This window comes from Typopeltis vanoorti, chromosome 1 (genome assembly GCF_054136105.1).
Source record: "Typopeltis vanoorti isolate ZY-2024b chromosome 1, IOZ_Tvanoo_1.0, whole genome shotgun sequence".
Lineage (NCBI taxonomy): Eukaryota > Metazoa > Arthropoda > Arachnida > Uropygi > Thelyphonidae > Typopeltis > Typopeltis vanoorti.
The window spans coordinates 111,513,727-111,537,679 of NC_143549.1; the positions used below are offsets into that span (position 1 = coordinate 111,513,727).

General features: G+C 36.6%; 1 protein-coding gene across 1 annotated transcript in view; it reads left to right on the forward strand.

Annotated features, from left to right (window-relative positions):
• The window catches only part of unc79 (UNC-79 domain-containing protein), a 1,277,183-nt gene that overhangs the window by 742,410 nt on the left and 510,820 nt on the right, over nucleotides 1–23,953 (forward strand). The window contains exons 34-35 of the mRNA XM_090395893.1: nucleotides 13,575–13,657; nucleotides 13,760–13,802. Coding sequence (XP_090252019.1) covers nucleotides 13,575–13,657; nucleotides 13,760–13,802 — 126 coding nt within the window. The remainder of the gene's footprint in view (nucleotides 1–13,574; nucleotides 13,658–13,759; nucleotides 13,803–23,953) is intronic.

Here is a 23,953-nt window from a genome sequence, read left to right on the forward strand (position 1 = left end):
AGTATCAAAAATAAGGGAGATGAAATGGTTTTACTGATTGAATTTATTTGCACCAAAATCATTGGAATAAGTGAAATATGGTTGAATGAAGATGATATCCTAATAGGAATAGAAATGGAAGGGTACAGTATGAGGATAAAAAGGACAAAAAGGGAAGGGGAATGCTGCTTGATGATAGCAGGAGAATTATGTCCATGTAAGGTAGACATGAAAGAGGGAAATAGTGGTTATGAGGTAGTGTGGTGCGAGGTGAAGGTTGATAGGAAGACATATTTAGTTGGTTGTTACTATAGGTCAGGGTATATGGAATGTGGTGATGAGAAAATGTATAAATATAAACAACTTGGGTTAGTGAACAAAGAAAGGGTAATTATTATGAATGATTTTAATTATGGCAGGATAGATTGAAGTGAAGTGATAACATTTTCAAATAAGGAAAATGAATACATGAAAATGAATGAAAATTTCTAGAGGGACAACTATCTCAGGGAGCATGTGAAGGTGGGCACGCCACCTTCACAGGATTGAGAGGTTTAGATCTCAACATTTAATCAGAGGATGTAATTGTGAGTGACTGCACTCACTTCAAAGGTAAAATTGTTCCTCTGCATAAAGGTGGTGATAAGGCTGTGGCTACAGCCAATCTGTATATCTGGAGTTGTAAAAAAAAAAAAGGTAGTACAGAGATTGTTAAGAACTAGGATACTAAAATGGGTTGATAATAGTAGTATTCTCTATAGTTGTCAGCATGGATTTGTTAAAGGAAAATCATGTTTTACTTAACTTACTTATGTACTATAACAAGGTTACAAATGTCTTGGACAAGGGAGATGTATATACAGTGTTGTACTTGCATTTTGCAAAATCTTTTATTATACTGCCACACAACAAACTGTTAAATAAATTGAAACAGAAGGGATCGGATAACAGACTTCTGAGGTGGATCGGTGACTGGCTGTCAGATAGATCACAGAAAATTGTATATGGATGTGCAGTATCCTGAAAGAGGAAGGTCACTAGTGTGTGTGCTGCTGATATTGCCAGTTAAACTCAAAGTTTAGCAAAGTAAAGGGTGGAAGTTTGGTAAGCAACTATGGGATGCAAAGTATACACTTTGTGGAAAAGCTTTAAGGGAGGTAAAGGAGATGAGAGATCTAGGAGCGGTGCCAGACAAGGACCTGAAATTCAGGGGCCATATTGCACAAATTTTGAAGATGCCACATCAAATAATGACAGTGATGCAGAGCACCCTGACATTATGATCCCATTTTATAAGGCCTCGATCAGGCATCATATGGATTATTGGGCAAATTTTGTCACTGGGTTTTCATGATGAGAATATGTTAGAAAGGATCCAGAGAAGTACAAAAGTGGTCTGTGGTCTTTGAAATGTGTAGTATGAGGACTTATTGAGAGAATATAAATTGCAAAGCCTTGTGACTAGGAGCAGAGATATGATTGAGACATATAAGTGAGTCAGGGGTTGTTATGAGGTTGACATGGAAGAGATTTTTCATTGAATGGGAGGGGAGGGAGTAGAACAAACAGAGGCCATTCCTGGAAACTGAATAAAGAGGATGTGAGCAGAGGAATGTGGAGCAGGTTCTTTACATGTAGATTGGTTGGTGAATGGAATGCATTGTCTGAGCATGTTGTGAATGTAAACACATCTAATCAGTTTATGGCACGATTGGATGAGCTTTGTCTGTGATAGCATGTACCTCCCACGAGGAGTATCTGACTTCATGAAGGTCAGATGTTAATAATAATAATGATGATGATGATCAATCCTATAAACCTTTTTAGTGACATAAATGTTTCCATCATATTCCCTATTTTCCACCTATTATCAGACATCCATAATCCACAAACTTTCTGTCTACTGTCATAGATAGCATTCTGCAGAATACTCATCTTCTCCACCACTTTCTCATGGCAAAGAAACCTAAGTGATCAGACCTGCACACAGCAATCCAGTTATGGCTGTATCAAAATGTTATAAAGATGAATGATAAACTTCATTGCTCTGCTTGTTGGTGTGGTCTTCCATAACCAACTAATCTTATGAACTACCTTAGCCACTTATGCAATATTATTATTATTATTATTATTATTAAAGAGACCTCCAGGAGGTCAGAGTCCCAGTGAGGGAGGCAATCCATTCCAATCATGACCAGTCTGTGAGAAAAGAATCTCATCCTTTCCTTGTTCTCCTCAGAATGAAACATTCCATCTACTCATGTCCTGTATGACTCTTTCAGGAATTTGTTTGTCTCAGTCATATCACCCTTCTTTCTCTTGTTTGCTAGTGTGCATCCAGAAATGCCTGCCTAATCTGTCTTCATAATCTGTATTTTCAATCTCCATATCATCTTTAACACTCTCTTTATGTCCTCTCTACTGTATCAGCATCACCATGGAAATCAGGAGACATGACATGTGATCACCTAGTCCAAGTGAGATTGTGTCAAGAAACAAAATGATTGCAAATCCTCTGAGTTGGATTTTGCAATTTTTGGTATATGACCCTTGAACTTCTTGTGCGCTAAACTTCAATTTGTTTGTCTCAGTCATATCACCCTTCTTTCTCTTGTTTGCTAGTGTGCATCCAGAAATGCCTGCCTAATCTGTCTTCATAATCTGTATTTTCAATCTCCATATCATCTTTAACACTCTCTTTATGTCCTCTCTACTGTATCAGCATCACCATGGAAATCAGGAGACATGACATGTGATCACCTAGTCCAAGTGAGATTGTGTCAAGAAACAAAATGATTGCAAATCCTCTGAGTTGGATTTTGCAATTTTTGGTATATGACCCTTGAACTTCTTGTGCGCTAAACTTAAACTTCCTTTCCACCAACATCCTCAAATGTATACCTTCATCAGTTTTCTGGAGTTTCATCCCAAGATAATTTTCCACTTTTCCACATTAAACTTGCAACTGTCAACTTTTGCTCATGCCATCACACTTTCTAAATCATTCCATAAGCCGTCTTCATCAGTTTAGTTAATATTACACTGCATAGTTTTGCATTATCAGCAAACAACTGGATATTTCTTTTCAAATCATTTCTGTATTATTTATGTACAAAATAAACAGCAGTGATCCAAGCACAGTCTCAGCACACTACTAGTCACTTTATTTCTTCTGAATTCCACTCTTTTTATGTGGTTCCCATCCACAAAAGGTTATTAGGGAATCAGTAGTACATTTGTACCATGGGTAAGCTAAGGATTTTTCCCCATTTTTATTAGTTTTTATTTATTTTATTTTTTTTGTGTAAATTTTATTTGATTATTTATTTTTACATAGTTCAGAACCCTGCTCTAGAGACCAAACATGGAACTTTTTTCAAGCCATTTCATGCCTCCAATAAGCCGGGTAGTGGTCTCACACCAGGTGATGAAATTCATCTCCCATCTAAAGACAATATCAGACATCCATGCCTGCCGTGGGATTTAAACCTGCAATCTGTTGGTTGGAGAGCAGGTCTGCTAACAGCTTAGTTTATTGCTGGATATAATAATCGTTGGTATCTATCAGCTACCCTAGTATCCATATCACCAGTTTTTAATCCACCCCTATTTGCTCTAATTTCTATAACAGTTTGTGGTAAACTGTTTAACTTCCTTTCCATATCCAACAGTATCACTGTGGCCATTCCCTTTATGCAACTAATCCTTCACTCTTATAAAATGTGAGTAAATTGCTTAGGCAAGACCTAACTTTCATAAAACCATGTTGTTGCCTCATGAATTATGATATTTCTGCCCTACCATTTCTGAATTCTGCCTTTTAACGACTTATACAACATCTTAATCACCACTCCCAAGATACTGATTCGTCTTCTATTTGCCAATTTTGTCTTAAATACTTAAACATCTTGGTCAGAGGAGCTGCGCCATTACTCCTGTACATCCCATCTGATCTTATGACCCTGTTTGCATTAAGGTTCTGCAATATCCAAAGCACCTCAGATTCATCTAATGCTATTCTTACATCAGCCAATTGTCACATTTGACATTGCAGTATCTTCACCTGGATGTCACACCATTGCAAAATGATCACTTATTGATTCAGCTATTTTTTGTGTTTCTGTTATCTCCTCGGCATCAGTACTCATTAAAGTTATCCTACCATAGCTGTTTTTCCTTTTACTTATCACTTAGCAAAAAAGAATTCTTTGGAATTTCTGTGGCTTGCTCAGCTATCCACTTTTCATAATAGTAAACCTATAGTGCAAGTAAAAAATTGCAGCTATTTAGGCAAATGTTTGTGAGATTTTAGATGGAAAATGAGATCTTCAAATATATAACAGAATAGTTAAAGCTGGTAACTCAAGTCAGTTGAATAAATTTGTATGGAAACTCTAAACCAGCAATTTATAAGACAGTATTCAAACTAGTTTTAACTTACAGATCTGAGACTTGTATTAGAATTAAAACATTTGATCAAAAAGTAGAAACAGATATAAGAAAAGCCAAAGAAAATATTATGAGAGATAAATGGCATCAATGCAAAGTCATATTTTTTTAATATGATTTTGCCATTAATATATTATTATATGGGCATCATTGTGGAGTCCAAAGACATTCATTGCACAAAGTCCATACCTCTCTTTAGTGCCTATAGCAGCTATTCCCCTTATTCAGCACTTTGCAGCAGAGTCCTCACACCCATCATACAATTTCCAGAGTAGATCCCTAGTTCTCTGCTCTCTTTTCATTTACTGAAAATTTTGTTTCCTATAAAACCCCATTAGTAACTTTTATGATTCTATCTTATCCTTTCCTTTTTATCAGTTATATTGTGCATCCTACAAACTTTCAATCAGTTTTCATACAAAGCATTCCACAGACCTTTCCCCATCTTGGTCACTTGTTTCTACATCCTCTCCATCAGTTCTCCATCCCCAAGAATCCAGACATGTATAGTAGTGTTAGTTGAGCAGGAGCCTTATAAAGAGGGATAATAACCTTCTTATTTTTACTTGTCATTTTGTTCTTAACATCCAAGTGAACCTTTGAGCTATTTTTGTCTACTTTTACAATATGCTCTCTCTGAACTTCTACAATCTTTCCCAAATCCTCATCCCGATCAGTGCAGTCCAGGTCCATCAATGTGGATGGGGCATTAATTATTCATGATAGCTGATGAATTGCAACCAAAGAGAACAGGAGTTCTACTGGAGGTCAGTGAAAATATTGCATTCAGGGCCATCTGGTGTGAGATAGAAGCCAGCAGGAAAAAATATACAGTTGGTTGCTGCTATAGCCCAGGAGATGTGAAGGATGGTGAAAATAGTATACATCAGCAAATAAGCTCCATGAGTGGAGGGCAAGTGATTAAGTTATAATTAAGGAAATGTACAAGGGTTTGAGAGTATTAGATATAGTAATTACATCAGAAGATTTGTCTGCAAGATGATCACATTACACCAATTGGTAAGAGTGATCATGTGATTTTGACATAGGAAGTAGTGGCTAAATGTGTAGAATTTTCAGTTAAAGAGGGTGTATATGTGGAAACAGGTGATCACATTCTGTGTTGGTAAGTATGACAAACTCAGGAGATTGCTTGGAGCACTGCAGCGGCATGAAAAACTGCAAGGGTTGGATGTTGATAATGCATGGGAGGTAGTAATGGAGTGTTTGAGAAAAGTAATAGCAAACTACATACCTAGAGTCAGAAGGATAAATCAAGGGAGTTAAATGGATGAATGCCATCATTAAGCAGGAGCTACAAAACAAACAACAAAAAAAAAATTCTGGACGGAATTCAAAGAGAGGTGACCAGCAGGCACATGAGCTTTACAAAGCACAGACCAGAAGGGTGACAGTATGGTAAGAAAAGCAAAATCAAAGCACAAGAAGAAATTAGCAGCACAGACCGAAGGCATTCCCAAAGTTCTTTCCTTATATGGAAAGTAAAAAAAGAATTATTATTATTAACATTTGACTTCCATGGAGTCAGAGACTCATCACAGGAGGTACACAGTATTTCACACAATGCTCATCCAACCATGCTTTAAACTGATTCAATATGCCTACACCCACAACACACTCAGGCAATACATTCCACTCTCCATGCAAAGAACCTAATCCTCATTTCTCTGCTCACACCCTCCTTGTTTCCAGTGATGGCCTCTTGTTCTACCCCTTCTCCCATTCTATGAAAAACTCTTCCATGTTAAACCCAATAACAACCCCTGACTAGCTTATATGTCTCAAACATATTCCCCCCCCCCTCTTCTTCTTCCTATTCACAAGGCTCTGCAACTTGCATTCTGTCAGTCTGTTCTCGTACTCCACATTCCAACCACTGACCACCTTTTTGAATCTTCTCCGGATCTTTCCACCATATCCTCTTCACCATGAAAACCTGGCAACAAATCTGTGCACGATAATCCACATGAGGCCTGATCATGACGTTATATAATGGCATCATAATTTTTCTATTTCTATTCGTGCATGTCAGCATCCTCTGTATCATTGTCATTATCTGCATTACATCTTCATAACTTGTGCAGTGTGAACCCTGAATTTTAGGTCCTTGTCCACCATCACTCCTAGATCTCTCATCTCCTCTACTTCTATTAAAGTTTCCTCACCAAGTGTATACTTTGCATCCCATCATTTCTTACCAGATCTCTAAACCTTACAGTTTGCAACATTGAACTGATAATTCCACTTACCTGCCCATTCATGTAATCTATTCAAGTCCTCTTGTAAGGCCATAACATTTGCTTGACTCTGCATTGTTCTCCCCAATTTTGCATCATCTGCATATCACTAGTTAAACTCATCCCAATATCATTAGCATACAAATTGAACAATAGTGGCCCCAAAACTGATCCCTGCAGAACACCACTAGTGACCGTTCTCTTTTGGGATACTGTACCCCCATAGACAACTAGCTACGACCTATCACTATCTCTGATGTGGTAAGGAAGTTTTTAAAGAAGTTGGCAAGAACTCACATACAGAAATGGGAAGACTAACAAGCTATACTCTGCAAGGAGTAGCATGGGTTTACTAAAGGAAGGTCATGTTTTAGCAATTTCCTCAGATTTTATAACAGTGTTACTGCCGATTTGGATAAAGGGAATGGACACACTATAGTAATATTGGATTTTTCTAACACAATTTGATAGGATACCACACAAAAGGCTGTTACATAAACTGGAGAATATGGAATTGGAATATAAACTCTTGACTTGGATCTGTGGATGGTTGTCAGAGAGGTATCAAAAAGCAGTATATGTTAGGTATGAATCTGCCAGATTTATGGTTACCAGCAGTGTACTTCAGGTTTTCAGCCCTTGGGCCATTCTTGTTCAGTCGATACATTAATGATATCAGGAAAGGTCTAACAGGATATGTGCAATTGTTTGCCAATGATGCGAAGATAGGCAGGGCAATCAGGGATGTTACTGATATCCAACATTTACAAAATGATTTGAACAGGCTGGAAATTTGGGCAAACGAAAATTGCTTACTAACATTAAACTGATAAGTTTAATGTTAGTAAGTAGCATATTATATTAACCAAGTTATGCTACAAGAAATTGTTGAATCAAGGGATCTTGGTGTAATGGTGTGTAGAATTTAAAATTCAAAGGTCACATAGTGGAAGTTACAAATACAACTTGGAGAATACTTGCAATCTTGAAATGAACCTTGTCATGTAAGGATAAGGAAGTAATTTTGCCTCTATATAAAGCCTTGAGAAGATTGCACCTGGATTATGGTGTGCAAATTTGATCTCATGGGTTCCAGGGGATAAAGAAGCTGTAGAAAGGGGTGCAAAGAAGAGTTACAAATATTATATCCAGATTATAGGATTTATAATCTATTTATAATAATAATTTATAATCTAATTATAGGATATACACATAGGATGTGTGTGTGTGTGATTATGAGGGCAAATTGCACGTATGTGGATTACAGACTCTAGTTAACAGGAGTAAGAGGGGTGATATTATAGAGGTCTATAAACTTCTGAATGGGTGTTATAGGATATCATCTGATGAAAATTTTTATTATATGGAAGGTGGGGAGAGAACATGGGGCATCCATGGAAGTTAAGTTTGTTTGCAGTCAAGAAAGGGATAAGAGCTAGGTTTTTCTCTCACAGAGCAGTGAGTGAGTGGAAAAGTTGGCTTTAGGGGACATCAAGTGCATCTTGTGTGTGTGTGTGTGTGTGTGTGTGTGTGTGTGTGTGTGTGTGTGTGTGTGTGTGTGTGTGTGTGTGTGTGTGTGTGTGTGAAGTTAAGGGAAGATATGACAGCGATACCTTATCATGTGAGTACATAAGATATCATTTGGGTGATACCTTATCATTTGATGCTTAGCCTCCCCCAGTCAGTCCTTGACTCTGTAGGTCTCATGTAGTAATAATAATTAGATATTTATATAAAATCATGTATTCAATTAATCATCTGATGCATCGTGGTCACCTTCAAAGTACCGTGTTTTTCGGATGATAAGACACCCCTAATTTATGAGACGATTTTTAGAAAAAAATATTTTATTATATAAAGATATTTACAAATTCCTGCTTAATTTTTATTTATTGTTACAATAATTTGTTAGCAATATTCAGTTCATCTTCACTCTCGCTACTATCACTGGTCTCGTTAATGTCACTGTTCGTATTACTTTCATCTGAACTACTGTTGTCACTCCCTTCAAAAACTGCGTCATCTTCGGTACCATCCATCGCATTACTTATCCCGCATTTCTTAAATGACTTTATAATCGTCTCTTCTTTCACAGCTTCCCATGAATTTTTCACCCAGGTACATACTTCTGAAATTGTTGGCTGTTTCATACGTCCTGTTACTGTAACATCGTGATTTGGCTTTGCCATCCATTTGTTCCACTCTTCCTGCATAAAATTTTTGAATGGTTTATTAATAGATCCATCCAAGGGTTGCAATTGACTTTAAGGCCTCCAGGAATGACAGCTAATTCTGTATTAATTTCTTTTAGAAGTTTCTTGGTTGATTCTGTTTTATGTGCTTTGAATTGATCCTACACTAACACCGCAGGCTTTTTAAGCAACGCACCTGGACATTTTGCTCATATCTTTTGTATCCATAATTTCATTCCTGTTTCATCCATCCGGCCTTTATCTTGAACGTGGATAATAATGTCACGAGGAATTTCATCTCTCGGTAACGTTTTTTTCTTGAAGATTAACACAAGGTAGTTTTGTTCCGTCCATGCAACAAGCTAAAACTACAGTGTAGTGAGTTTTTTCGTGACCTGTTGTTTTGATCACTATTGATTTGGTGCCATTTGAATCTGATTTGAAGGAACATCAAAAGTTAGAGGCACTTCATCCATGTTCGCAATTGATTAAGCTCAAAGTTAAATTTCCTTCTCGCTGATATGACAAATCTATGGATTTCTATAATTTTAGCTTCATAGTCAGCTGGCATTTTTGGGCTAGAGTGGTTTTTGTAAGCATGCATAACCCGTGCCTTTTCATAAATCTAAAGCACCAAGATGGTGATCCGGTAAAATCTAATATTCCATTAGCAGTTGCCCATCGTTTCTTTTCAAAAATTATCATTTTCGTAGAAACAGATATTCCCATGTTTCAATGATTTGTTACCCAATTTTTCATTTGTACTTCTAATTCTGGCCATTTTTCTAGGTGCGAACAGAATGTTTTCTTGTGTTTACATAGCAGTTTTAATTGTTCCTCTTGTTTTCTCCACTCGCGAATCATTTTTTCTGTTGGTGGTGGACCAAAATGTCTTTCTGCTGCTCTGTTTTCATGTTGTTTTGCATAATTTATCACATTTAATTTATAACTCACGTTATATGAAAGTCTTTTTTGTTTTGCACTCATTTTTTCTAATTTTAAGATTAAAATTTTAACGACTTATAAAAAATAATTCAAATGAACCGTACAAAAGCACCTATGTTTACACACCAATGACTACTGACGCTCTAAATCGGTGATTCACCCACATGTAGCGAGATAACGTAGGTACCTACCTTCAGTGGCGTACTTACTAATTTTATTAACATATTGCGCCAGTAATTGAACTTCGCTAGCAGCTTCGGTACAGTGTAAAGATTCATATTTTAATGTTGCCTTCGGACCATATGATGCACCCCAATTTTAAGTCGATTTTTCTATGTAAAAAGGTGTCTTATGGTCCAAAAAATACAGTAACTTCCCCTGCATGAAACGAACTGGTTCCAATTTCCCTCCATGTGCGATAATAGGATTGGAAGTCCTCTTTTGTTAGCTTGTTTATAATCGTCCCTTTTATTGCTCTTTGGATGTTTTCTACATTCTCAAAATGGATACCTTTCATCTTTCTTGAATTGGGGGGGGGGGGGGGGGGGGATGTCACAATGAGACAAATCGGGCAATGACTGTCCCAACACTGTAATGCTGTAATGCATTATTTTTGGCTCAATACTCATGAATTGACAATACGGAATGAGGTGTATTATCGTGATACAGGATCCAATCAGTCACAATTCTTGGATACATCGATGACTCATTTTTGCAACCTTTCAAGGATTTCTTTTTAGTAAATTTGATTAACACTTGCTCCACAAGGTACAAATTCTCACCAGACCACACTGTGGCTATCGAAAAAGATAACAATCATGGGTTTAATTTTGGACATACCCATGTTTTCTCTCCCCTCCAAAAACATCTTGTGCTATTTAAACACTTGAGTACATGATAAGGTATCATTACCATACACCTGCTTAATTTTATCGAATGTTTCACTGCCATTCAGTTTAACAGAAAATTTAATCGCATAACATTGTTCGAGATTTTGTTTCTCCATTTTTGTAACAAACACACTGTTTTGCAATGGTCATGTCTGATGTCTAGGTTTTTATATGGTAATTCCATCTATGAGAGATTTTTTTATCCTATTTAATACTGTGAATAGACAGAAAAAAGGTGAGTAAAAAGAAGAAAATTGTTCGCATGGCATTTGTAAATACAATAACTCAGTGGGTGTTTACCCTGCTGATGTGAAACTCTTACTGACAGGAAGAACAGGATTTACTCAAACATACAATGTCATCATTGGTTCAACAGTGCTGCCAATCGTTATGATAAAAATAATCTCATTACTTTTTATGACCTTTTTCTTGACCACTAGTATTAATAAATTAAAGACTTAATTCTTTATGTTAGTCAAGTAAATAATAGTTTAATATCCGACGTTTCACTGACTAATATCTGTCAGCATTTTCAAAGGATACACTGGTAAGCAATAGAAAGTAACAAAAAAGTAGGAAACTAACGGACAATTCTAAAAATTATATAAAGTTATCACTGTACGTGATAACAGTACGACACGTGATACAATATGCGTGTCGCAAATATCTCAACAAATAAAACGTTGTACTTGCGACACGCATACTGTGTCACGTGTCGTATTGTTATCACGCACAGTGATAACTTTATATAATTTTTAGAATTATCGCTTAGTTTCCTACTTTTTTGTTACTTTCTATTGCTTACCAGTGTATCCTTTGAAAATGCTGACAGATATTAGTCAGTGAAATGTCGGATATTAAACTATTATTTACTTGACTAACATACAGAATTACGTCTTTAATTTATTAATCTCATTACTTTTTTTTGTTAGACCTTGTATTACTTGGATCTGTTTAATCACTGTTTTGCAATGGTGATGTCATCAGACATCACCATTGCAAAATGACAAGGTTTTTATATGGTAATTCCATCTATGAGAGATTTTTCATCCTATTTAATACTGAATAGACAGAAAAAAGGTGAGGAAAAAGAAGAAAATTGTTAGCATGGCATTTGAAGACATGTAGATTGTGCTCTTCAAGAAGTACATAAGAGGGATGACTTTTCCAAAATATGCAAGTGAAAGGAATGAATGAAGAGGAAGAAAAATTTGCTATTCGAGTGTGAAATTGAACTGTGAACAGGTGCTTGAACAGCAACTGTACATTTTATCAGATTCATAGTAAAGTGGGAAATTATCATTTGCTAATTTTAATAAACAGAATCCATAGAAATATTTGTAGAAAATGGTAACAGCAGAAAATGAATATCTGTGTGAAAGGATGATTTGTGAGTGATGATTCATTTATCATCTTAATTGCTTTTTTCAACTGAGTCAAACCTTTTCAAGGAAATTTTAGGGAACTTTCCAAATGTCAGAATAGTATTCAATGGTTGGACTATTATTTGTATAGAATTAATAGCTAGTTAGAAATAAATTAATGCTTTGATTGAAAGATGCAATCTAACATTTTGGATGCTAAGAAGAAATAACTGGAATATGTTTATGTCAAAAGAGAGAGAGAGAAATCCAGGTCAAAGAGATTTTAGACAATTGGGTCCTTTTTACAGAATGAAAAAGGATAGAAAATTAGCTTTCCTAGACGTTCTCCTCTCCTTCGGGCTTATTGACAACTTCACTGTATTGTAAATCTACCATAATAGACCAGTACTTGTTGGAAGTTTTTCCACTTGGTTATACTATAAATTAAAGATTCCAAGAAATTATATTCTTGGTTTAATCCTTTATCCAAGTGTAAGCAAACAAAGTTTGCAGCTGAGCCATTTTCAGGACTAGGCAACTTGTATAAAGAAGCTAATGACTTCATATCACTTTTGCCTTAGTATCCCATAATGCAAAGTACATATCCTTGCAGACATGTATAATACTATGCATTATGGGAAGGGTCACTACTCGAACTGGTTTTGACCTTTATTGAGGTCTCATCGGTGGGAGCCAGACCCAGAGGTTGATACCAAGGTTGAAGTAATGCAGAAGTCATATTTCCTTATACGAGTAGCCAAAAGAAGTTACACCTTGTTTGCTTACTTGGATAAAGGATTAAACCAAGAATATAATTTCTTGGCATCTTTAATTTAACAGACCAGTACATAAGCAAGACCTGTAGACATCATACATCTGAATAAATGGATATCATCAGAATACTTGTTTTTTAATAGAACACTTCATCTGCTCCACCACTGTGATTTCTGCAGAGTCCAGGAAGTATTTACTAAGATAATATTGAACTGTGGAATGTTTAGTATGAATCTTCAGGGGCTTGTGAAAGAAAAGTAATGATAGAAATGTTAAAATGATTGGTTAGAGGAATAAATTCATTGAGAGAGAGAGAGAGAGAGAGAGAATTATTCAGTGAGTTGAAGAAGGAAGAGGCATCTAAGTGTATATAACACAAGAGCAATAAGTGAAGGGTCAACTTTTTGCTTGCTAAGTGAAACGTGAGAATGCAGTAAGGAGAAGGAGTGAATGAGTTTAAGGTACGGTATGATAATCATGGTGATAACGTGAGGACTTCTTGCACTGTGTATTGCACTTTTTAATTTTCATCCAGCAAAACATTGTTCAGAAGAACATACACCAATTAATAGACACAATACAGTGCTCATGAAGTTGCTTTGGCTGTAATTCCAACCAAGAATGCCTCTATGAATGATCAGTGATAGTAGTTATAGTAATAATATAGTATTCATATTATTATTTAATTAATGTAGGGTTGTTAAATGTTTGTATTCTGTGTAGCATATTGTTCTGCGGCATCTGAGTATTTTTCTGGGATACAGTCCTACGGAAAAAGGATTTCTCATATCTCCTTCAAAGCTGAGGTAATGAAAAAAAAAAAAAAATTCTGGTTTAATGCTTTTTTTTTTTCATCTATTTATTTAATGTCAATCATTTACTTCAATTTCAACTTTTTTACATTTCAGAATTTTGCCCGTCTTCACTGCTTTTCTGGGATCATTACCAAAGGTTCGCATTATGATTTTAAAAATTAATTTATTTATCCATTTCCTATGTTACTTGGTGATTATCATTCATTTTAATAAAATTTTGGGGGCTTTAATGTGTTGGAGTAGTAACTTTAAACATTAAAATTAACTTTAATTTAAAATAAAATAAATAAATTACTTGACATTTCAGTCTTCGTATTAAAATCACCATCTGGTATACCTACACACACACACACCACAGGCACAAACTACAACACACTACATCGAAGCAGAACTGATTTGAACAACTACTGATCTTAGCATGACCTCTACTGAGGAAATAAAGAAAAAATGAATATATGTACACAGTAATCTTTCAATCCATTTGATTTAGGAAATCAATTTGCATGTTGGGTAACTGAATGCACAATAATAATATGGGAAGAAAAGCATAAGAACAAAAAAAAAAAGAGCCAGTATGGACCTTTTTGTTCTTATGCTTTTCTTCTCATATTCTTTGCTCGATTTCTCCTGAGTCTTTTTTTAATAAACTTCCAGACCATCTTCACTGGGAGCATATGCCCTGCATCCATGTTTGCTGTGCAGTGTGATTAATGGGAATCTGGAAAGCGGGATCCTGGTAGCATTGCACCATTTTAGTTTCTCTTCAGCATGACAGGTGGTAGTGAATCAATCAGCTAGTGGGTTTGACTGCCTGCATCAGTGAATGAATAATTTTTCATCCTCTTGTTTATTAAGAGGATGAAAAAGATTATTCAACCAGCCCTAATCAGATTCAGAAACCTTAGAGCCATCAACAGAAAACCATTATAAGAAACAAAAAAAAAAAACCACATCAGAAGCTGCAATAAATATACCACTGTTCTTAATCCTGTATTCAACAAAGGAATGTCCAGGAAAAGGGCTGCCCTTCTTCATCCAAAAAGGCTTGGAAATGTTGTCAGGATTTTCAAAATCTGTAAATTCGTATAATTGGAAAAATTACTTTGTTCAACATCTTTTGGGGGGGGGGAATACCAATTACCATTTCCCCCAGAAAAACCTTAAATTTTTCTAGAGACTTAATATTATAGTGGGACTTCCTTGATGTTCCCAAAGAGGAGATCTGCTCTGAAATGAAGGATCAATGAGTGACAACCATAAGTAGAATCCTCGTATCTAGGGCTGGGCACATGGTTGCCACTAGAAACATCATCCTTACCTTCAATAAACCCAAACCACTAACATCTGTCAAAGCAGGTTATATCAACTATTCCCATAAGGCTCTATATCCCAAATCCTTTGCATTGTTTTAATTTTCAGAAATATGGTCATTCTCAAACTGCATTTCACGGCTGTGCCATTTTTCCCTGATGTGGCAGTAAAGATCATGAGAATAAAGACTGTAAGAGCAAAACACTGAAAACTTTTCATCCAAGACTAATAAAAACAAAACCTCTCAACATAGGAAGTTAGATGATACCATCAAAAAGAAATAATGAAAACACTTCTACAATGGAATTGTAGAAGTGTTTTCATTATTTCATTGATGCTGTTGACAAAATATCAACAGCATCAATGCTCTCATGCAGAAGCGTACAGTATGCTTCTGCCTGCAGGAAACATACCTAAAGCCCATTGCCGATCTGGCATTATGAAACATAACTATCATTCATAAGGACAAGAACAGGGATGGGCCTGCCTATGGAGGAGTTGATATCTTAGTGGCACCCACACTTCTTTCCAGTAAGTCCCACTTAATAGTAATGCAGAGGTAGCTGACATCTGACTCTCAACTGGAACTCTCATAACTGAATGCTATATCTACTTTTCTCCTGCATCAAATATCTCTCAGGATGATCTTGATGATTTCATTTTGCAGTCCACCCCTCCATTTTTTAATGATGATTTAAACAAACACAACCCTCTATGGGATAGTGCCTAAACAAACATCATAGGAAGAGTTGTTGAACATATGTTGTTCCAAGTGGGAAAGCGAAGATAACTTTTTTGGAAGTTACCATTTCCTTGTGATATTGACATTTTTACTTTGGCAGCCATACACTGTATCATGGGTATAACAATGTAAAATTGAGTAAGTTGACTGGCTCACTTCACCTTCTCCACTTTAGCAGAATTCAATTCTGCAACAGGCAGCTCATTTCCTACAGTGGTGCAATGAACCACATGGCAAAGTGTATTACACAAGCTTCAACAACTGAGGGAAGCTCAGAAGAACGCATGTATTATCTTTCACAGTTATTCCACATCGACAGTCTTCATATGCTTTCAAATGAACTCAAAGGCTAGCAAGAAACATTTGTTGTCAGAGCCAGAAAGAATCTTAGATTCAATACACATCTTCTCTAACAAGATCAACCAAGAGCAAAGAAGGTTAAAATTCAGAAAATGAGAGGCAGATACACTGCTCATGAGTTTTTTGTCCTTGAACATAAAGGATATTATTATTATTATTATTATTTCCCAAGACCTCATGGAGTCAAAGACTCATCTGGGAGGTCCTTTTATCACACACACACACACACACACATCTCATCATACCATGTCTTAAACACACTCAAACTCCTTGCAGACACCACACTCTCAGGCAAGGCATTCCAATCATTCACAACTCTGCACGAAAAAAACCTGCCTCTCACTCCTCTACTCACACTCTCTTTATACAGTTTCCAGGGATGACCTCTGGTTCTCCCCTGATCTCCCATTATTCTCTATAGAACTTCTCCACCATTGATCTTATAACAACCCCTTACCAACTTGTAGGTCTCTATCATATCTCCCCTCTTCCTTCTCTCCACCATACTCTGCAAATTACATCTTCTCAATCTTTCCTCATACTCAACATTCCAGAGGTCAGAAACTACCTTAGTCAGTTGCCTTTGGACCCTTTCCAACATCTCTTCATCCTTCTGAAAAACCCGGTGACCAAATCTGGGCACAATAGTCCATGTGTGGCCTAATCAAAGCCTTATACAATGGAACAAGAATTTCCCTACTTCAACACGTCAGTGTCCCCCGCATCATTCCCAGAAGCCTTTGTGTTGTCTTCACAGTTTTGACGATGTGTCCCCTAAATTTTAGATCCTTATCCACTATCACCCCCAGATCTCTTATTTCCTCTACCTCCAACAATATATTCTCACCAAGCATAAATTCTGCATCCCCTCTTTGTTTTCCAAATTTTAAAACCTTACATTTTGCAACATTGAACTCACATCCCCATTTCCGTGCCCAATCACTCAATCTATTCAAGTCTTCCTGTAAGGCCACAACATCTTCACTACTCTTTATGGTTCGTCCCAACTTTGCATCATCTGCAAACAACTGAATATCTCCATCCAAATCTTTGCCAATATCATTAATATACAAGTTAAATAGTAATGACCCTAAAACAGATCCCTGAGGCACTCCACTAGTGACTTTCCTTTTCCTGGATATCGCACCCCCATACACAACTTGTTGATACCTATCAGATAGCCAGTCTCCAATCCAATGCACTAATCTAATATCCAACCCCATCTGCTCTAGTTTGACTGTCAACTTATCATGAGGTACTCTATCAAAAGCCTTTGCAAAATCCAAGTATATTACTGTGTATCCTTCTCCTCTGTCCAAGGAAGCAGTCACTTTGTTGTAATAAGTAAGTAGATTACTAAAACATGCCTTCCCTTTAGCAAATCCATGCTGTCCATCAAAGATTATACCATTGTTGTCAACCCAACTCTGGATCCTAGTTCTCACAAGTTTCTCCAACAACTTAACCACAACACCTGACACAGAGATATGCCTATAGTTTGATGCTTGAGTTCGATCACCTCCTTTATGAAGTGGCACAATCTTGCCCTCCTTACACTCTTTAAGAACTTGACCAAGTGCAAGACTCGTATTAAAAAAATATGTCAAGGTAGGTGTCAACTCTCTGGTGCATTCCTTCAGAATACGCGGTGATATATTATCAAGTCCCACAGCCTTATTTACATCTAGTTTACTCAACTCCCCAAACACCTCTTGCTCACTTACAGTCAGTCTCTCCTCCCCATCATCAACTGCTCTCAATCTCTCCATGAAGTCACATTCACAAGATTGAAAGATCTTTATGAACTGCTCATTAAGTATCTCCACCACACATTCTGCAACAGCTGTCTTTATACCATTTCCTCCAATCAATGTCATCCTTCCATAATCATTCTTTCTTTTGCTGGCTATATATCGAAAGAACTCCCTGGGATTCTTTTTGGCTTCATACTGCTGTTCATACCTCTCTTTAGCTACTCTCACCAACCAAGTCACCCCCTCCTTGTCTGGTCTTTGTAGACCTCATGAAATTGGTTACTTCCACTTCTCTTATGCTGCCTCCACAATGCCCTTTTTCTCTGTATTGCATGCTTAATCTCTTTATTCATCCATCTCACACATATATCCATCATCCCATATATAGTCACTGACCCAACAGCAGTTTGCTAACACACTCTGGGTGATACCTTTTTTTTGTTTTATTTGCTTCCCACCTATGAAAAGTTATTTGCAAATCTATAGTAAATTTGTACCGTTTGTGGGCTAAGGATTTTTTTTCCACTTTCTATTACTTTTAATTGTTTTGTGGTTTTTATTTATTTTTTACATAGTCCAACAATTTTGCTGTAGAGACCAAGCATGGAACTTTTTTCAAGTCACTTCAGGCCATCAAGAAGTGGAACAGTGATCTCACACTAGGTGATGAAATTCATCTCCCAACTAAAGACACTCTCAAACATCCATTCTCTCACTGGGATTCGAATCTACGAACATCAGAACATCAGCAGTATCTTATCTCCCTGAGTTCCTTGCCTAAAAGTAACAAGCAGAAAACAACAATTTCTGTTTTCTTTGAATGGAACTGAAGAATAGGCCCTTCATGAAAGAAGAAATGCTTTGTTACTTTGCTTAAATGTCTCCCAATTGTTATTTGATCAGATAACATCCATTAGAAGATGGTAAAATACCTGTTGCCATCGGCCACAGATCAAGTGCTGAATTTTTCAACAGAATCTTCTGTGAGAAATGTTATTGCCTTTTCTAAGCCAGGGGAAAGAACAAAATCCTCAGTAAACTATCGCCCATTTGTTCTCTGACCAGCTGCCTGTTCAAGATTCTGAAAAAGATTGATAACTCTTGTCTCTTATGGTTTCTGCAGAGAAACAATCTCTTTTTCACATGTACAGAAAAATACACAATTTGGCTTCTGCAAGTATCATTCTAAAACTGATCACCTAATCTGGCTAGCAGTATATATTGCAGATGCATCCAAAAATATAAGCACCTAATATCAGTTTTCTTTGATATAGAAAAAGCATATGAATTTGCTTGAAAATTTGGAATATTGAAAGTCCTACACAATTTTGGTCTCAGAGGGAAGCTTCCTCTTTTTATCCAGTATCATCCAATTGCAAGCAAAAGCTGCTCTCTCTCTCTCTCTCTCTCCCTCCCTCCCTCCCTCCCTCCCTCCCTCCTCACTCTACATAAGAGGAGGAAATTGCTCAAGGTTCAGTTTTAAGTGTCATGTTTTTTTTTGCAATCAAAGTTTACTCTATAACCTTACATCTTCTTCCAACTATGTGTAATATCCCTCTGTGTAAATGATTTTTACTATCTCATCATTCATATAAGTTCATAGAAAGACAGCTGCAGCAAGCTATTGAACATCTTTTGAAATGGGCACTTGCAAATGGGTTCAGATTTTTACTGTAGAATACAATGTGTGCAATTTTGCTGTGTACATGGTCTTCATACTGATCCAGAACTTATTAGGACACACAATAATCCCAATTGCACCAGAGGCCAAGTTCTTGGGACTCAAATTTGACAAGAAACTCAGTTTCTTCCCTCATTTGCCTCACTTGCAATATAAGTATAATCAATTTAGTTTAATCCTTGATCCAAGTGTGAGCAAACAAAGTTTGCATCTGAATATATTTTCAGGACTGAGGTAAGGAAGTACAACACCAGGCAACTCGCAGCAAAGGTGGATCAAGCTCTCAACTCCTTGTCTCAGTATCTTCCATAATGCACAGCACATCTCCTTGCGGACATGTATACTGCTGTGCATTAAGGGATGGGGCACTACCCATACTGGTTTCGACCTTTATTGAGGTCTCATCAGTGGGAGCCAGGCCCAGAGTGGAGATACAAAGGCAGAAGCAATAGGAGAGGTCATCCTTACCTATAGGAGTTGCCAAAAGGTGTGCCACCTTATTATTAAATTACTCTGGATTTAGAGAAAGATGTTGAAAGTTTATTTTTCACTTGGTTAGACTATAATAAATTTAGTTTAATCCTTTATCAAAGTGTGAGCAAACAAAGTTAGTCTGGAGATACGGCGTATTAATAGACCTCTATAATGTAGGTCTAAGAGATACTTTCCTATTTTTATTTAAAACTTTCTGTCTAGACAAGTCTTCAGTGGGATATTATCTTAACCATATCATCAAGAAGAGGATGTTTCCCAAGGCTCTGTCATAACTGTGACACTCTTTGTTGTTATAGTCAATTCAGTTGCTGAACAGCTTCCTCCCACAGTCGGATGTCATCAACATGTGCTACATGTTGATGACATCCGAAAAGAATGCCAAACATTACATAAAATGCACAAATACATCACAGTCATTGTTACTTTTATGATATAATTGTATACTTTCTTTGATTTCATATACCAAAAGAAAATTATATATCAGGTAATATGATATGTCACAAATTCTGCATCACATAGTTATTGACACATCAGTAGGTTTCAAAATACAGATTTTACATAAATCTTTTTATTTCCACCTTTTTTTAATCATGGTAAATACCAAAAAAATAAAATAGATTAAAGGACGAATAAGCCTTTTCTTGGAAGTAATCTAGGGAAACATTAAAAAGTTCTTTCCTGGGGTAAAAAAAATAGGATAATTTTTGAAAATTCTTAGAATAAATTTCTCATTTCTGTTATTTTGAAATAGTTTGTTAAAATCCTATATTATACTAAGGGCTACTGTATTTTTGTTTTGCTGTGAAGTAATGTGTGTGGCGGGGGCAGCTGTTAGGGTAGTGATATTCCTATGAATATTGTTTTTAGAAAAAGGAATAAAAAAAATGAATAAAAATGATTTGTCACGTATCATCCATGGGACAAGTACAACATGATAACATAATTCATCAGGTGCTCAGCATGAATGTATTAAAATAGGTCACTTAAGGGTTAAAGCTAGATAAATATGCGGAGATTTTCACATGGCATTTCAAATGGCACTCCATTTCACGTGGAGAAGTCTTCTCAGCTGCTGATTTGTCAACATAGGATACCTGCTCTCCTTGGAACAAAGAAATGGCTCTCATCTGAGAATATGACATTCTTCCATTCTATTCTGTCAGGTGAAAAGGTATCCATCTCCCTAAACCGCTTTAAAATCACATTAACAGTACCCAAACTGATATCACAGTCATTAGCAATTTGTCTTTGAGCCATGGATGTGGGCTGAGAAAGAATACATATTTTTTTGAGATATATCCATTTTATGACTACACAAAATTAATAAAGCACTACGAATGCCAACTTGTTTACACTGTTAAAAACTCACAACACTATTAATAAACTTTGTAGAGACAGTTAAAACACACAGTACTCAATCAAAATAGTGAACTAAAACCAAAACTGAAAATGGTAAAGCAAAACAAAAACCAAAACCAAAAAATTGATGAAAATTTGGCTTGTTCATATTAATTTATTTGCTGCTTTAAGTCAGGAGCTACTATTGAAGAAAATAGAGTCAGTGGTCTATTGTAAAATCAGGTGTTAGACAAGGATGCACACTATCTGCACTATATTTTAAAAAAATAGCATTATTAATTAACAACTGTGCTAGAATTATAGTATATGTATAATTATAGTATATAGTATATAGTATATAGCATTATAGTATATAATGGTATAATCTTTGATGGACAGCATGGATTTGCTAAAGGGAGGTCGTGTTTTAGTAATCTACTTACTTATTACAATAAAGTGACTGCTTCCTTGGACAGAGGAGAAGGATACACAGTAATATACTTGGATTTCGCAAAAGCTTTTGATAGAGTGCCTCATGATAAGTTGACAGTCAAACTAGAGCAGATGGGGTTGGATATTAGATTAGTGCATTGGATTGGAGACTGGCTATCTGATAGGTATCAACAAGTTGTGTATGGGGGTGCAATATCCAGGAAAAGGAAAGTCACTAGTGGAGTGCCTCAGGGATCTGTTTTAGGGCCATTACTATTTAACTTGTATATTAATGATATTGGCGAAGATTTGGATGGAGATATTCAGTTGTTTGCAGATGATGCAAAGTTGGGAAGAACCATAAAGAGTAGTGAAGATGTTGTGGCCTTGCAAGAAGACTTGAATAAATTGAGTGATTGGGCAAGCAAATGGGGGTGTGAGTTCAATGTTGCAAAATGTAAGGTTTTAAAATTTGGAAAACAAAGATGGGATGCAGAATTTATGCTTGGTAAGAATATATTGTTGGAAGTAGAGGAAATAAGAGATCTGGGAGTGATAGTGGATAAGGATCTAAAATTTAGGGGTCACATCGCCAAAATTGTGAAGACAACACAAAGACTTCTGGGAATGATGAGGAGGACACTGACGTGTAGAAGTAGGGAGATTCTTGTTCCATTGTATAAGGCTTTGATTAGGCCACACATGGACTATTGTGCCCAGATTTGGTCACCTGGTTTTCAGAAGGATGAGGAGATGTTGGAAAGGGTCCAAAGGCGACTGACTAAGGTAGTTTCTGACCTCTGGAATGTCGAGTATGAGGAAAGATTGAAAAGATGTAATTTGCAGAGACTAGTGGAGAGAAGGAAGAGGGGAGATATGATAGAGACCTACAAGTTGGTAAGGGGTTGCTATAGGATCAATGGTGGAGAAGTTCTACAGCGAATAGTGGGAGATCAGGGGAGAACCAGAGGTCATCCCTGGAAACTGTATAAAGAGGGTGTGAGTAGGGGAGTGAGAGGCAGGTTTTTTTCGTGCAGAGTTGTGAATGATTGGAATGCCTTGCCTGAGAGTGTGGTGTCTGCAAGGAGTTTGAATGTGTTTAAGACCCGGTATGATGAGATGTGTGTGAGATAAAAGGACCTCCTAGATGAGTCTTTGACTCCATGAGGTCTTGTTTAATAATAATAATAATAATAATAATATTGCGGAGTTAATCTGTTTAGCATAAAATGTTTGTTTTAAATTAGTGTTAATTAGTATTTCGATAAGATACATACATAGTGTAGCACATGGTGCCAATAAGGAAAAAAACATTGGCTTCCAGATTGCCTTCTTTGTTGAATAAATTTAACCCAAGGGATTTTGTTCAATGTAACATCTGCAGGATGTATGCTTTCCTGTGAGCGGCGGGAGTTTGGTTCGAAAATGATAGTGGTGGGAAAGTGTGCCAAAAATGTCAGGAATGTGAGGATTTGAAGTGTGTCTCAGGTCGCGAGATTGATTTAATGGATGAAAGCCATAATGTGATAGGATAGAAATTTGCGATGTAGTGCCAGATAGTATTGAAAACGGTGTTGAGGTTGAGAGTGAAAGTAAAAGTACAGAGCGTGAGAATAGTTTGAGTGATAAAAAAAATGAGGAGTTAATTGCAATGAGGGAGATCACACAGTTGCACGGAGTGATACATAGGGCAAAGCGGTAGCTCGAGGGATTACAAAATTGCTTATTTAGTGCGTCAGCTAATGGAAGGAAGCGAGTGTGTGATAAGAAAAATGAGAGCATGATTGGTAGTGAAAGGAAAATTAAGGAATGAGTGTTGTATGGTGATTCACATGTAAGAGGTGTAATAGATGAGGATTCAATAAAATCGTACATGCCGGGTGCAAAAATTAAGGATGTAAGTGAGGCTATTAGAGTGCAAAAGCAGAGGGTGAAAGAAGTGATAGTAGTGGCAGGAACGAATAATTTGAAAGGAGATAAATTTGCTATGAGAGAAGACTTGAAGGAATTACTAAAGGTAGCAAAAGAAAAGAGTGAGAGAGTTAAGATAATGAGTCTGTTGTCAGTGTATGACAGAGAAGCGTTGAGAAGAATGGCCATACTTGCAAATGACTTCATGCGCAGGTTATGTATGAGGAGTGGTGTGGAGTTTGTGAACGTGTAGAGTGAGTTTG